Source organism: Fusarium falciforme, chromosome 6 (assembly GCF_026873545.1).
Source record: "Fusarium falciforme chromosome 6, complete sequence".
Lineage (NCBI taxonomy): Eukaryota > Fungi > Ascomycota > Sordariomycetes > Hypocreales > Nectriaceae > Fusarium > Fusarium falciforme.
In genome coordinates, this window is record NC_070549.1 from 342,703 (window position 1) to 357,326 (window position 14,624).

Genomic DNA, 14,624 nt, shown 5'->3' on the forward strand with positions numbered 1-14,624 from the left:
TTAGTCTAAAGAAGTAATTATAAGTATATAAAATATATTTATTATACTTTCTTATATAGTAATTATCTTAGTTATTAATATAACTTAGTTATACTTAATACCTTTAAGCATATTACTAGACGTGACTTATACCCCCCGCCTTAGAGTATGCTACCTGATCCTCTGCTAATATAAACCCAGTACGACCGGTTATCCCTTGGGAAACATATGACTGTCATATGTAAAATCTAAGTAGTGCGTACCCTTGTTTAGTGCATAAGCTTATTATATATATTAGCTTAATTATAAGTAATTAATATAATAAGTAGAAAGATTAATTTTATAATTACTAAAACTTACTTATTATATAATTACATCTTACTTAACTTAGGAGCTATTTTATATTTATTTAAAAATATTACTTAAGTAAAAAACCTTAAGATAGTTATTATAAAAAATATATTTTAATTAGATATTAATTAAATCTTAATTAATAACTATAAAAAGATAATAATTAGACTAAAATTAGCTAAGAGCTTATTAATTATGCTTATACTATATTATATTACCCTATGCCTAACCTTATAAGCTTACTTAATATCTTTTATATAACTCTAAAAATAAGAGCTATAATAAGGTATAAAGCTAAAAAGAAACTACTTAAGAAAGGTATATTATAATTATTTTAATAAAATATTAGATATATTAAAGTAATATATTATTAAATTTAAAAATAAAAAAACAACCCTTAAGGAAATATAAGCCACAGTACCAAAAACAGTTATCAACACACAGCTATAGTATTACGGACTACCGTAGAGCATCATGGCGGAGAATGCGAGCTGGCTTCACCGGAATTCGGGTCTTATCCCTCACTTCAGCTCAAACATCCGCTTCCCCTTCAACTACTTTATTGGCCCTTCCACGCACTCTGAAGCATTTCCTGGACAGTGGTGACCTTGATGTCAGGGAACTGCTTGTTCAGTAACTTTTCATCGGGAAAGTCAAAGATGCTCTCGGTCACCCAGATTCCAAAGGCTGAGAAGAGTTTCTGCGTCCATTCTTTGGGGAAATACGAGTATGCGGCAACCTGGCCTGGAAGTTCAGTGATGCTGCCGGCCTTAAGCTTCTCCACGCTGTCATAGGTGACAGTGAACTTCTCTCCTAATCCCATGTGTGGTTAGATCTCTGTAGTTCTCGGCCAGATGGTTGATCTTACCCCCTCGAGCTTCCCCAGCAATCTTGACAAATTCCTCCCACGTGTACTTTTCACCAATTGCATAGGTGTTTCGTTCCCACTTGGGGAGGTCGAGCGCCGCAACCACAAACTTGGCCACGTCTTTGGTGTAGGTGAATGACATTTTCTGCTTGCCGTCACCGGGGATCGAGGCATGCCTATTAGCCATGTCGACGACGAACGTGGTCTGTGGGATGTATGTTTCGACGTTCGGCATAGCATAGTACTCGAGGAACCACCCAACATTGAAGGCTGTCCATTCCAGCTGGGTCTTGTCTAGTTCCGTGTACGACGCCACGTGCTGGAAGCCGTGGGGAAGAAGATCGAACCACCTGTCCAACGCTGTCAGCCATCCCGGATCATGAGTCTCAGGTGATACAAGGTGACGTACTTGAGCTCAGGTCGAACTGCCCAAGTGCTTGTAACGAATCGCTTGGTGGGCTCGCTCTTGTCGGCGGCCTTGATGAGATTAATCTGGGCCTGGCCCACGCCAATAATATGGAGAGCCAGTGCCGAGATAATGGCGTTAATCTCATGCTTTTCTAGGACAGCTTGAAGCGCGTCGACATCGTCATAATCAACACCGATGACGGGCGCGCCAAGGTCAACACCATCGGAGACCTGCACGCAGGGGGTTAGCTTGTCCGAAGGCTAGTTCTTGGCTCGGATCGGGGATACTTACGGTACGCGATAAGATGATGGCCTTGTGTTTCGGGTTGTCCTTGAGGGCATCGATGATGGTGCGACCAACACCTCCGGTGCCTCCAGCAACTGCTATGTTGACCATATTGGAGAAGGAAGTTGTCTTAACAGCGTTGTAGAAGCGATGAAAGGGAAATATAATAGTCCTCCAAGTGTACCGAAAAGATGCGAAGCCGACACGACACAGGACGAATGACTGGAATGCGTGTATGCTACTTAGGTAAACAAAAGTATGACGAGACTGACTGGCGACAGGAAGTATACATAGTTTACACTTGTATTATGAGATTATTGATCTGGCCGAATTCACCGCCATGTATCAAGGACTAATAAAACATCTTCGTCCGAGTTTCGGCCGTGATCTACACTCGGGGACCGTTGTGGGATTAAGAATCGGGTCGATGTTAGGCCGTCGGTGGACGAGCTGCTAAAGTTCAAGACTACGATGATAGGCAAGGGCCCCAACAGTTTATACGTATGAGAGAGCTTTTTTTTAAAAAAAAAAGCAGGGACATTTCCGCTCCAGTGTTAACCCAGGCCAAGATTGGGCAGAATAAGACGGGAAAATACGCATCAGTCTACGCCACCTGAACATCATTCACTGTCACAATCACAATGGTGCCCACTATCGCAGTCGCAGGAGGCACCCAAGGCATTGGCCGCGCCATCGCTGAAGCTATCAACCTCAAGAAGAACTACGACGTCAAGGTATTCAGCCGATCGGTAAGACGCTCTGCATGAGCCACATCCTGTGTCTCCTGTGAGTCTTTGTTAATCTTCACAGCCCAATCCCGCCCTCGAGGCCGAGAATGGCATCCCCGTCATCGCCATCGACTACACCGATGCCGACTCCATGACCAAGGTTCTGGAAGACAATAAGATCGATACTGTCATCTCGACTTTGTTTGTCACCTTTGATGGCAAGCCGCAAGTGAACTTGGTCCATGCTGCTGAGGCTTCCAAATACACCAGGCGCTTCATTCCCAGCATCTGGGGTATCCCATATTCCAGAGAGTAAGATAAACTTATAGCCACTTTCCCAGCCCTCACCACATTCCTTAAACACTTCTCCAAAAGCAGGCATAAGCTCACCAATGGTTTTACAAACAGACAAGTGGGCGAGAGGCAGATGATGATCGGGCAGTCTAAGCTCGATGCGGTTGAGGCTTTGGAGAAGAGCACTCTAGAGTATACCCTATTCTACGTGGGATACTTCCTCGACTTCTGGGGCTACCCTCGCGTCCAGTCGTACCAGCGCCAGAACCTCATCGTCGTCGATATCGAGTATAACAGGGCTGCCATCCCTGGCGATGGCAACACCCCCGTCACCTTCACGCATACCTTTGACATTGCCGAGTTTGTTGCCGCCAGCCTCGACCTACCTAGTTGGGAGAAAGAGAGCTATGTAATCGGGGAGTCGATTACATGGAATGAGTTCCTTCGCCTTGCGGAAGAAGTCAAAGGTACACCATCACCAGACCTTAGAATTGGCTCTGCTAACCCACCCTCATAGACGAGAAATTCGAAGTCACCCACGACAGCCTGGACTTGCTCCTATCTGGACAAATCACCGAGTTGCCATCACACCCATCGCTGTATTCTCAGATGCCCAAGGACCAGATCCAAGCCCTCTTTGCCACGTTCGGGGTCTGGTTCGAGAAGGGCTTGTTCGAGCTGAAGCCAACGAATAAGACGCTGAACGAGGTGTTCCCCAAAATTCATGCCCGAACCGTCAAGGAGGTACTAGAAGCGGGATGGGGCAAGCAGTAGTGAATTCATAGCCGTGTCACCTATCTAGCTTATTTATACAGCATGAGGCTTGCATGAGTGATCAAGAAGGCTTTGGTGCTAGATAAATCAAGTAAAGATAATACCACCGTCAACGACGAGAGTCTGCCCTGTCACGTAGTCGGAGTCTGGCCCACTCAAGAAACGAACCATCTTCGCCACGTCCTCCGGGACACTCGTACGTCCCAATGAAATCAGGTCATCACTATGTTTCTTGATCATGTCGCCCTTCTTGGCGCCATGCACCTTTGCCAACTCCTCATCAATAAGATCCCACATGGCCGTACCCACGATTCCCGGTGCATAAGCGTTTACAGTGATCTTGTGGGGCGCCATTTCCATGGCAAATGCCTGGGTGAAGCCACGGACTGCAAACTTGCTTGCCGAGTAGTGGGACAGCATGGGAAAGGACTTCATAGCGGCAATAGATGCAGCCCCGATGAGCTTACCGGGGGAGCCCTGCTTGATCATTTGCTTAGCGGCAACTGAATAGCAGTTGAATGTGCCAAAGACGTTGATATCAAACATGCGACGAAGATCATCTGTCGTTACATCGAGAATGGGCTTGACTTGAGCGATTCCAGCGTTGGCCACCATGGTTGTTAGCGGGCCAAGCTCTCGAACCGAGGCTGCGACCATCTCTTCGACTTGGGCAAGGTCGGATACATCAGCTGCATGTCCGTATGCTCGACGACCAAGCTTTTGGATCTCAGAGACTGTCTCATCGATTCCGGCCTTGTTCGCTTGAATGTCTGTAGAATGGGGTTAAGACCGAGGCGGTGAATAGGTGATGCATGGGTGTCTTACCGTTGATGCAGACGTCATAGCCATCCTCGGCAAGACGAAGAGCAATTGCCTTTCCTCTGGCGAATACGCGTCAGTTGGTCCATTCGGAAACATTATAGGGCATAAACACACATGCCCCGCGCCGAACCAGTAACAATCACCGTCCGTTGTTGCGAAGACATTGTCGTTTTGATCTGCAGAAGCCGAGGAGACGTGGTTGGAGTATTTTCGAGATGAGTTGTGGATCAAGAAACAGAAGGGATGAAAGAATGTGGCTGGCGGGAAAGGACCTAGCAGTATTTATACCTTCTGTCTGCAGCAAATCGATGCCCGTAGCATGCATAATCCTTGAATTCGGCAGTTACAACATCACTCTGGGGGCCTCATAAAGATGATGCATCGAGGCGGGTCAACGGAAGCGGGAAGCTTCGTTCTTGGTGGAAGTAAAGACGAGGGTTCCTAGTTTCATGCCGAATTCATCTTGTGACCTTGATCCGGTTCATATTGCATGACAACCCCGCCTTTTTCCTCTGTCGCGAAGTGTAAACGGGTTCTTGAACATGCTCCCCGCATCTTCTTCCCCAGGTTGATGATGCGGACCCGATTGAGGGGGTGGGAGAGTTGGTGATCGGAGCCGATCAAACTTGACCGAGAACCCACTTCCCCGCAAGATATGGCCCCGCGATCTGCAGGCTGCTACAGCAGGAAAGTCCCGTGTCCATAGTCTGATTGAAGGCGGTTGTCGTGTCGAGCTGATAGTGGGTTCTGATCCCGTCCAGATTTTGCTTCTGGATATTGATAACTCAATGGCTCATGCCCCATTTCCTCGTCCTCAGCATACCACACGCTGCTCTGTCTCAGCAATTATCCGCGGTTCTGGCGGATGAAGACTTGAGCAACAAGCCAACAACGCGCCTCTTGCCGACGTTTACGAATTCTGCGATCTTCCTTATCCTTGGCCAACACTTTCTCCGGCGGTCCTGAAGGACACCGAACTTTGGAACCTTATCATAGTCAGACTGTATCATGTCTCAGTTTTAATAGCATAGGCAGTGTATAATTGAACTCTTTGCTACCTAACTACTACTCTACCACTGGTGGGCAAGGGTTACCAACGATCCCGGGCAAGCCAACTGATCCCTCGCCGTCAAAGACTCTAGCGCATTCATACCTTGAACTCTTCTGAAAGAGCCACTCACAATACAGTATCTAGTGAGTCACGATGATGCTGAAAAAGTGGGTGTTGGTAGGCCCTTCGCCCTGGTTGTAGTTGCCAGCCTTGAAGTAGCTGTCCGGCCCATTGAGGTCGAAAGTGTCCAGCTCCTTGTAGGGGCTATCGTTGATGCTAACGGAAAGCTTGTTCTTCTCATATCGAATTTCGTAGTGGAACCTCTGCCCCTTGGGAACCTTGGCAAGGACACCAGTTCTGGCTTGGCTGCAGGTGCGGCACTTCTGAACACCGACGGTGAACTCGCCCTTGGAGTTGTAGTAGAGTTCCATGACTGGCTTGGTGGAGATGGAGTCGTCGATGTGAATCTGGCCCACGACGATCTCATCGTCATTCTGGTTGACGACGAGATCAGCGTAGAGACGGTTGCGAGCATTGAAGGGGCTCCATTTGCTGGGGTTGGCCTCCCGCAGCTCGGTGCGACAGTGCTTACTGTTGGGAGTGGTAACACACTGGGACTTGGCCGGGACCTTCATGGCAAGAGCTCCGTCCTTGCTATTGGTGAAGAAATAGTCAAAGTTCTCAAAGCCGTTGCATCCCTGAAGATCGGCGCTGGAAATGGTCTTGGGCTTCCCAGGGCTTCCGATAGGCAGCTGCAGATTCCAGTGGGAGAGGTCAAAGTTTCCACCTGGGGCGCATTTGGGGTCGAGTGCGGCAACCTGTGAGAGTTTGAGAATGTTGAAAGAAGAGGCCAGAAGGCCAGCCGAGAGAATTTGAACAAAACTGGGAGCCATGTTGAAGTCGTGGTGTCTGAAGGTTATTGGATGAAGAGTTGTTTGAATGAAGTCAAGATGGAAAAGGAACGACATTTATACCCCCGAGCGGGATCACCGGAGATGGAGTGGATTATACGGGTCATAGCTTTGTGTTGTCACGTTCCATTCTGATGTTCATGCGATTCCTATTTGTTTCGGTGTCTCAAGAAGGTCGACCTCGCACGTTTTGGTCGGGCTTGCTGACAGTGAATGCGACATGATAGATTAAGGACATGGTTTAATGGGCCCTTTGCTGATCATTATACGAGAAACAGCAGCACTGACCCATGGAGCTTCCTATCAAAGGTAGCGCTTACAGCGGATCTTTTGGTGGACCGAGGTTACGAGACACATTCAACGTAGCAAGCGGCTTTGAATAAACACCCGTTGCCGTACTCAGCCATACTTTTATGGCACATAACGGGTGTCTTTTAACCCGCGATTAAGACTATCCGTAATAGCTATCCAGGGAATGCATTTCAAATTCATGCAAATTTTAGCTCAGCACAAACACGAGAGTCGTGAGCACGGCCAGGCATGGTATGATACTAGCCCTTATTGGCACGGAATAGATAGAGCCAGCAACATATGACGGGTTTAGCCAATAGGCTACTGAAAGAACAGACAAGGCACAAGTCTATGTTCAGAAGGCTTCATTTCTACCACCAAAAGGCTGCACGTCAACCCTCCAAGAAGAGCGTGATTTGGTTTTCGAACTCCCAAGCAATAATCACGCAAATTGGAGCCCAAAGCATCTTCCATAAGGCTATTGGAGAGAAGGAACTAAATACTTGGAAGACTATTTTATCATCCACTCGCAAAGGATGTGTCACTTTCACCAATATTGAGCAGTCCCAAAGGTCAACATTGTGTTTGTTTGGGCTTGAGCTGCCATGAAAAATATAAACATGTGGTAAAATATATAAAAATCTAAGAAAAAAATACTCCTAGCTAACTACGGTAGCTTTAAAAGCCCACCACTGTGCTAGAACATTATTACCAAATATATTGCTGCCTCCCCATTTGCCTCATTGCATCTGTGTTCAAACCTGGGCGCCATGATGCTGAATACCCTGTACCACGGTGAGCGGAAACAGGGCGGAATTAACTCCTTGATCCGGTTTTAGCCTTCGGATGCCGTGGTTACACCTTTTTATCAACTTATCAATGGGCGTACCGATAACGGAGGCTCTGATGACAGATATTTCAACTGTCAGAAAGGTGAAGATAATAGCTACCCCTTATTAGAATCTATAGCTTTCTTTCACAATTCAAAACATGCAATTACCATCCGCACCTGTCTCAATTCGTCAAGCAACAAGCCCCACGGACTTGGCATCTGTGACCGAGTGTTTCCAGGCTTACACGCAATGGCTTGACGAAGATATTTCTTTTCAAGACTACAGTACAGAGTTAGGAGGGCTCCCAGGGAAATACGCACCTCCGTTTGGAGCCCTTCTACTTGCCGTGGATGACGCACAAGATCAAGTCCTCGGGTGCATCGCCTTGCGTCCACTCACAGTGCAAGCCGAATATCGTCAACATCACCCTGTCGACAAACGGTACTGCGAAATTAAACGACTCTTTCTGTACCCAAGCGCTCGAGGTCGCCAAGTCGGAAGAAAACTTGTCAGGGAGGTGTTGAAGCGGGCCGAAGCCGAGGGCTACGACGCGGCACTTCTGGATACGCTGTCCAAGATGACATCGGCCATCAACCTTTACAAATCGGAGGGTTTCGTCGAGGTTGAAGCATACACATACAATCCACTACAGGGAGCGATGTATTTTGCAAAGAATATCACGGATGTTGCTACGTAAATAGGCTTTGCGGTTTGCGCCTTGAACCTTTCATCAATAGCAGTTCAACTCCCCGTTGTTGTCAGCGGGTATTGATGCTTACTCTGTCAACGAGCGATTTGGATGATGCGAGTGAAATAGAAGAAATAGAAGAAAATAATTTTACCCCAAACGCCATTTATTGGTATCTCTAAACTTAATTCAAGCACTGCGAGTAATACTGGTTGAACTGCTTGCAAGTTCCCTTCGAGCAACAGGTCGCTCCGGTCCATGCCTGACCACCGCATTGTCCCCATAGAGCGGCGCAGTTAGTGCCTTGCTCCTGGCCATTGCCCTGTTCCTGTCCGTTTCCTCCTCCACTGCTGCCCCCCGTGGTTGTCTCCTGGGGTAGAATGGTCGCACTCGGGCTACTGCCAGCGCTATCGTCGGAGCCAGTAGAGGGTTGAACAGGAGCTGTGCCCTCATTGGAGTTACCAGTTGATGGCACAGCGGGAGTGTCATCGTTGGATCCACCAGCTTCGCCAGAAGCGCCAAGCTTGCTGTTGACGAAAGCCAAAGCCTCCGTTCCGTAGAGAGTAACGTATTGCTGATGGTGGTTGGCGTCGTTTCCGTTGCAGCAGTATGGATCCTCAGCATCACAGTACAACTGAACCTTGCCAGCGTTTGGGCATACAAAACCCGATGGCCGAGCATCAAACTATCCCAAGTTTGTTAGAGTGAGATGATTCTCATTAGATTTTCTCTCAATTCACTTACGCCACCAGAAGTGCAAGTTCCAACTCCATATGCGAGCCCACTGACATAACGAGGGTCACCAAGCAGGATGGCTGCCTTGACCTGGGCTACTGCGCTGGCTGTGATAGGAACAGCCGTGTCAGAGATACCGGCTCCAGAGTCTCCTCCTCCGCAGATGGCGTTGTGCATGATGTGACCGCCCTAAGTATTGCATGGTGAGCACTTTGGAGTGTAAAAGGAGTGACTTGGTAACAAACCTGTGAATATCCAACCAAAACGATCTGCGAATCGGGACAGCGAGAGTGGAAGTCGTTGACGGCTGTGGTCACAGCCTCGGTGCCTTGTCGCGCAGAATCACCGTACTGAACACCACCGCAGGAGGATTGGCCTCCACAGGCCGGGTATTCGATAGCCTCCGCGGTAGCACCTGAATGATCGGCCTTGATCATGTCGATCAGTGCACCAGCGGATCCAAAGCCCGGAGACACAGTGGTCTCGCGGGCGCCAAAAATTTGAATGTCAGGGCATGACTGCGCCTTGGCGACGAGGGCTTGCGCCAAGACAAAGAGAAGGGTCTGATCTAGAGAGGTTCGCATGTTGATGGATTGTGAAATGCACTTGATGCCTGAGAGTGTTTGTTTCCAACTCTAAATCCTCTCTCCAGTTCTCCAAGTATTTAAGTCTGAGTATCAAATTCTAGAATGGCAAATTACAGGGCCTGGATCTGAGACTCGAGCGGTTATTTCGGAACCTAATCGTTCGTGACTGGGATGGTGCATAGAACGTTACCAAACAAATCAGCAGACACATCTCGTTTATTTAACTATTTTCCGTGGGCCCAGCATCCGGTGGACCCATTTGTTTCCTGTCAAAGAGGGCATTGGTGGGTAAATCACTGTGCCATCAATCTGAAGATGAAACAACAACCCCCGGACAAGCCTGAAACAACTCGCGTCCGGCACTGGTTTGCAAACATATATGACAGCCTTTTAATTCATGCGAGATCACCATTTCATGGGCCGTCGGATCATTAACCGAACCGGAAGTCGCGTGGCTCAGCATCGCTGTTAACCAGACCCATTAACCTCGGTACGGGGTTTCGAAGCACCAATAATGGCTTGATTCAAAGACTAGAACTCACCTATAGTCGAGAATGATGGGATCTCTCGGCCAATTGAGATGCTCCTGCTGCTTAGAACTTGGCTTGTCCACCATCAATTATCACCATGACTGGGCCACCACTCGCTAAACCTGGAAGCAGGGCAACGACGCCTCATACCCAATAATAATAATTCCCCAATTTTAATTCTCTCATGTAACTTAGGGAATAGATTGGGCCCATCATCCAAGTTTGACTGGAGTGTACGGAGGTTGTGCGTGCCAGGAGGAGTCGCTTCGGCTAGCGCGTTCCTCCGTGATGTTCACATTACCATTGACATGGGCATATTTCCAGGCAATTGGTATAACCCGCAACTCATGTACGTGATTTGAAGTCGCGGTCTTGCCGTCCTTGACTGATCAACGTGCTCAAGCACCCGTTCAAATCCGCGAGTCGGCAAATAACCATCTCCATTTTCCGTGAAATGGCCATCAATAACGACGATCCCCCGCATTCTTGAGCTTCAACTGTGCATCGTGACAGCCAAAGGATTCAGGCTAAATCGGATATTCTTTAGGCAGATATGGTATAAGTGCCGACATCGGAAAACTTACTTTAGTTTACCAAGGTAGGTAGCCATGGACGGCGGATCCATCACAATTATCAACATATATAGAACGTCGTTTGCCGTACAAACATTGCGCAAGAGGTCCGGGGACTTCATATCCATTCTATAGCAAATATGAAGACTTGCTTACTTGTACCCGCAATGGGCTCCTTGGCACTTGGTGCTGCCACAAACTCAACATTTCACAACCCGATTCTCAGTGGTTTCAACCCGGATCCCAGTTGTGTCTTCGTACCCAAGTTCAATGACACATTCTTCTGTGTTACATCAAGTTTTCTCGCCTTTCCTGGTCTTCCAATTCATGCTAGTCACGATCTGGTGAACTGGAAGCATGTTTCAAATGCTTTCAGTCGCCCAGACCAGCTGCCTGGTATGGCGTTTCTCCCAAAAGCCACCAGCGGCATATATGCACCGACGCTGCGGTTTCATCAAGGCACTTTCTACTTAATGTCAACCCTGGTCAACCAACAACTTCCCCGTGTTAATGACTCTCGATGGGACAATTTCATCATGACCACCACGGACCCTTATAGCTCAGATGCGTGGTCTGATCCCGTCCATTTCAGCTTCCCTGGCTTTGACCCCTCGCCATTCTGGGACGATGATGGGTCTACATGGGTTGCAGGCGCACACACAGCGGCGTACTATCCTGGAGTGATGCATGCACCGCTGAACTTTGAGACGGGAGAAATTGGCGACATCATAATGCCATGGAATGGAACTGGAGGAGCTTCTCCTGAAGCACCTCATGTTTGGAAGCGCAGTGGCTGGTATTACCTCCTCCTGGCCGAGGGAGGAACTCGAGAAAATCACATGGTCACCATGGCACGGTCACGCAGCATCAAGGGGCCTTATGAGCCGGCGCCTCAAAACCCTCTTCTCACAGCTGCCAATGACACGAGTTCCTACTTCCAGGCTGTTGGACACGCAGATCTCTTCCAGGATGCTGACGGACAGTGGTGGGCATCTGCCTTGGCTGTTCGAGCTGGGGGCTCGTATGGCCAAAAGCCTGGCCCATACTTTGGAAATCTGCCAATGGGGAGAGAAACAGTGCTTACTCCCGTCACGTGGGAGGATGGCGAGTTTCCCGTCTTTTCCAATGTTACTGGAACCATGTCTGGATGGAAGTTACCTCCGGAGTCATATGTGGACGAAGGGGAGGGTCAGCTGAATGGCGCTGACGACCTGGTCACTTTTCCTCCTGGAAGCAACCTACCGATTCATTTCGTCCACTTGCGACTACCGAAGAGCAGAAATTACAAGATCTCTCCTCCTGGTCACGCTAACAGCCTTGCTCTGAAATCCTCTGTACTCAACCTCACTGCTTTCGACGGCGACTTTGCACTAGGACGAGGCCAGACGTTCATTGGTCGACGAATGGCGCACTCCATGTTCAAGTACAGCGTGGAAATCGACTGGGCCCAATCCTTAAAGAAAGAAGAAATGGAAGTTGGCGTTTCATTGTTCCAAGACCAATCTCAACATATTGACCTGGGTATTGTGATGCTCAAGCCAAAGGGGAGCGATTTGTTGCAGCCTTATCTACGCTTCCGTGGACACTCGGAAACCCCCTACCGCGGTAGGAGTGTAATTCAAGAGAACTCGACACGTATTCCGGCCCAGTGGGTTGGAAAGCAGCTTCGGCTGGAAATCGAAACAAAAAACAGTACCCATTTCGAGTTCAGGGCCGGCCTGGCTGGCTCAACAGACCAAGAAGAGGTCAAGGTACTTGGTCATTGTCGTGGAACTGACGTGGTCCCATATTATTCCGGTAAGTTGAGTTCCTCCTTCATACCTTCTTACTGTCAGAAGGCCTCCAATTTTACTGGTCTATTGACACTTGCTAGGGGCAATCTTGGGCGTTTACGCAACAACAAACGGAAAGCATGGCGAGCAGGCATTTGAGACGTACATCTCCAACTGGAGATACCAAGGGCTTCGGCAGTTCAGAAGCCAGGAAGATGTAGATGAGGCTGATGCGAGCTGAGATTGATTGTGAATCGGGATGCGATATGGTTAGAAACATAGCCGGGCGTTGCTTGTCATCGACATGTTGATTCCCATCCTCCTTCTCCTAGTGACTAGGAAAGGTGCACCACACCGATAAAGAGTTTATCACAAGTCTCAATCACAGCGAAGCTTGAAACTACGATGACCCCCTAAGGTTATGGCCGAGCTGTTACTGTTCAAGCGCCTGAAGGCTATTTGTTACGTTTCTATTTTCTGGTGCAAGACCTATGCAGCTATGCTATGCTTCAACAGTTCCTCCGGCACTTCCTGTGCGGTGTGATCTACTGCCCGGCACCAAGCAGGGGGATGCTAGAAATATGGTTTGACCGTCTCGTATTTCTTCGTTTATTCCGGGGAGGTCGCATTTGAACCGGCCGCCACAACTCAAAATAGATCTTGGCATCCGGTATCTGGATGGAAGTCCGGGGTGTATTGAGCCATTGCTACGCTAGAAAAAGTAATGATCACGCCCGTCCCCACCTCGTATTGGTTCGACAAGGGGCCGTATTTCTTGGATAGGTACTATAGCCGCTTGGCTGATAATGCATCTTCTTCGACTAATTTCCGAGCCGTCCTGTTCTATATAAGGGCCTGAGCTGTCCTGCCAACATGAGACTTTACCGCCCTAGTTTCCAGAGTGGACAAACTCGCCATTTTCATCATGTTGTTCTCCCAAGCTTTGGCTTCGGCCGTCTTCCTCGCGATTGGCGCTGAGTCGCACTCACCCCTCAATGCACGATCAGCGGAGGCCGCCGGATTGGCTGTCACCTTGTCTCCTTCGTCAGGAAAGGCAACCGAAGTTGAGGTTACCATCAAGAATGACGGGTCTAATGACTTGAGCCTTCTAAGAGTAGGAACTATCCTGGATGAAAGACCTGTCCAGAAGATGGTGGTGGTGGACGATGCTGGTAAGCATGGTTTTGAGAACATGAGACGAAGAAATCTGACCCATCGCCATAGGAGAGCAGCTTCCCTTCCAGGGCATTGAATTGAGTGTCTACTATGAGGGCTTGGAATCTAAGCATTATGAGAAGTTGGCTGCCGGATCATCCGTCACTCGACTGGTGGACCTGTCCTCGGTCTACGACTTCAAGCCTGGAACCTACTCCATTGTCGCTGAAGGAACGTTCCCCTCCGTCTCTGGCGCTTCCAAGGAACCGACTTCGATCTCTTTCAAGTCCAAGGCCCTATCAATTACAGTTAAGGAAAGTTCCGCTGCCGAGGTGAAGCAAATTCTGTCTCGACGGTCGATTGTGGAAACGGAGGACTGCCCAGCCGATAAGCTCAAAGCAAACCTCGACGGAGTGCGAAACTGCGAGACTCTGGCCCGAGCTGCCGCTGCCGATGCTGCCGATGTTCACTCAGCAAGATTTGTCGAATACTTCAAGTCGAACGAGACTGAAGCTCGGGAGCATGTTTCAGGCCGTCTGTTGGCTGTTGCCAAGGAGTGCTCCACAACCGACAGCGGCGATACGAGACTCCTATGCCGAGACGACCTCAACGTTTGCGAAACTGATGGTCCTCTGATCGCTTACACAACTTGGGTCAACGGTTACATCGTCATGTGTCCCCTGTTCTACGACACCCTGCCCCCGCTGCCCCAGAAATGCCACAAGCAGGACCATGCTACTACGACGATTCACGAGATGACGCATGCTAGGGCTGTGTATGAGGATAAGGCCCCTGCTACGGCTGACCGGGCATATGGTTATGAGAACAGCACTGCTTTGACATCGGAGGAGGCCATGTACAATGCGGACAGCTACTCGCTGTATGCCAATGGTAAGTTCTCTAATCTGCATGATAGCCATATACTAACTTTCTCCAGCGGTGTATATGGATTGCTAAGCAATTTGTTGAGTATATACGGGCGGACGCCA

General features: G+C 48.8%; 7 protein-coding genes across 7 annotated transcripts; 3 read left to right on the forward strand and 4 right to left on the reverse strand.

Annotated features, from left to right (window-relative positions):
* Positions 1–889: 889 nt before the first annotated feature.
* Positions 890–2,003, reverse strand: NCS54_00763100 (NAD(P)-bd-dom domain-containing protein; the record flags this gene model as incomplete). The annotated part of the gene is made up of 4 exons (XM_053153047.1): positions 890–1,143; positions 1,199–1,548; positions 1,608–1,837; positions 1,899–2,003. The coding sequence occupies 4 exons, from the start codon at positions 2,001–2,003 to the stop codon at positions 890–892; spliced, it is 939 nt and encodes a 312-aa protein (XP_053009022.1).
* A 530-nt stretch (positions 2,004–2,533) lies between these two features.
* On the forward strand, positions 2,534–3,688 carry NCS54_00763200 (NmrA domain-containing protein; the record flags this gene model as incomplete). The annotated part of the gene is made up of 4 exons (XM_053153048.1): positions 2,534–2,641; positions 2,703–2,932; positions 3,029–3,381; positions 3,432–3,688. 4 exons carry the CDS (start codon positions 2,534–2,536, stop codon positions 3,686–3,688), a joined length of 948 nt encoding a protein of 315 aa, XP_053009023.1.
* Positions 3,689–3,775: 87 nt separating this feature from the next.
* Positions 3,776–4,674, reverse strand: NCS54_00763300 (Hypothetical protein; the record flags this gene model as incomplete). The annotated part of the gene is made up of 3 exons (XM_053153049.1): positions 3,776–4,458; positions 4,514–4,569; positions 4,625–4,674. 3 exons carry the CDS (start codon positions 4,672–4,674, stop codon positions 3,776–3,778), a joined length of 789 nt encoding a protein of 262 aa, XP_053009024.1.
* A 1,027-nt stretch (positions 4,675–5,701) lies between these two features.
* NCS54_00763400 (Alginate-lyase2 domain-containing protein) lies at positions 5,702–6,454 on the reverse strand (the record flags this gene model as incomplete). The annotated part of the gene is made up of 1 exon (XM_053153050.1): positions 5,702–6,454. One exon carries the CDS (start codon positions 6,452–6,454, stop codon positions 5,702–5,704), a length of 753 nt encoding a protein of 250 aa, XP_053009025.1.
* A 2,014-nt stretch (positions 6,455–8,468) lies between these two features.
* NCS54_00763500 (CBM1 domain-containing protein) lies at positions 8,469–9,603 on the reverse strand (the record flags this gene model as incomplete). The annotated part of the gene is made up of 3 exons (XM_053153051.1): positions 8,469–8,969; positions 9,029–9,208; positions 9,265–9,603. The coding sequence occupies 3 exons, from the start codon at positions 9,601–9,603 to the stop codon at positions 8,469–8,471; spliced, it is 1,020 nt and encodes a 339-aa protein (XP_053009026.1).
* Positions 9,604–10,848: 1,245 nt separating this feature from the next.
* NCS54_00763600 (GH43-C2 domain-containing protein) lies at positions 10,849–12,721 on the forward strand (the record flags this gene model as incomplete). The annotated part of the gene is made up of 2 exons (XM_053153052.1): positions 10,849–12,505; positions 12,582–12,721. The coding sequence occupies 2 exons, from the start codon at positions 10,849–10,851 to the stop codon at positions 12,719–12,721; spliced, it is 1,797 nt and encodes a 598-aa protein (XP_053009027.1).
* A 672-nt stretch (positions 12,722–13,393) lies between these two features.
* Positions 13,394–14,592, forward strand: NCS54_00763700 (Neutral protease 2; the record flags this gene model as incomplete). Its single annotated transcript, XM_053153053.1, has 3 exons — positions 13,394–13,652; positions 13,705–14,526; positions 14,573–14,592. The coding sequence occupies exons 1-3, from the start codon at positions 13,406–13,408 to the stop codon at positions 14,590–14,592; spliced, it is 1,089 nt and encodes a 362-aa protein (XP_053009028.1). The 5' UTR covers positions 13,394–13,405.
* Between the last annotated feature and the right edge of the window lie 32 nt (positions 14,593–14,624).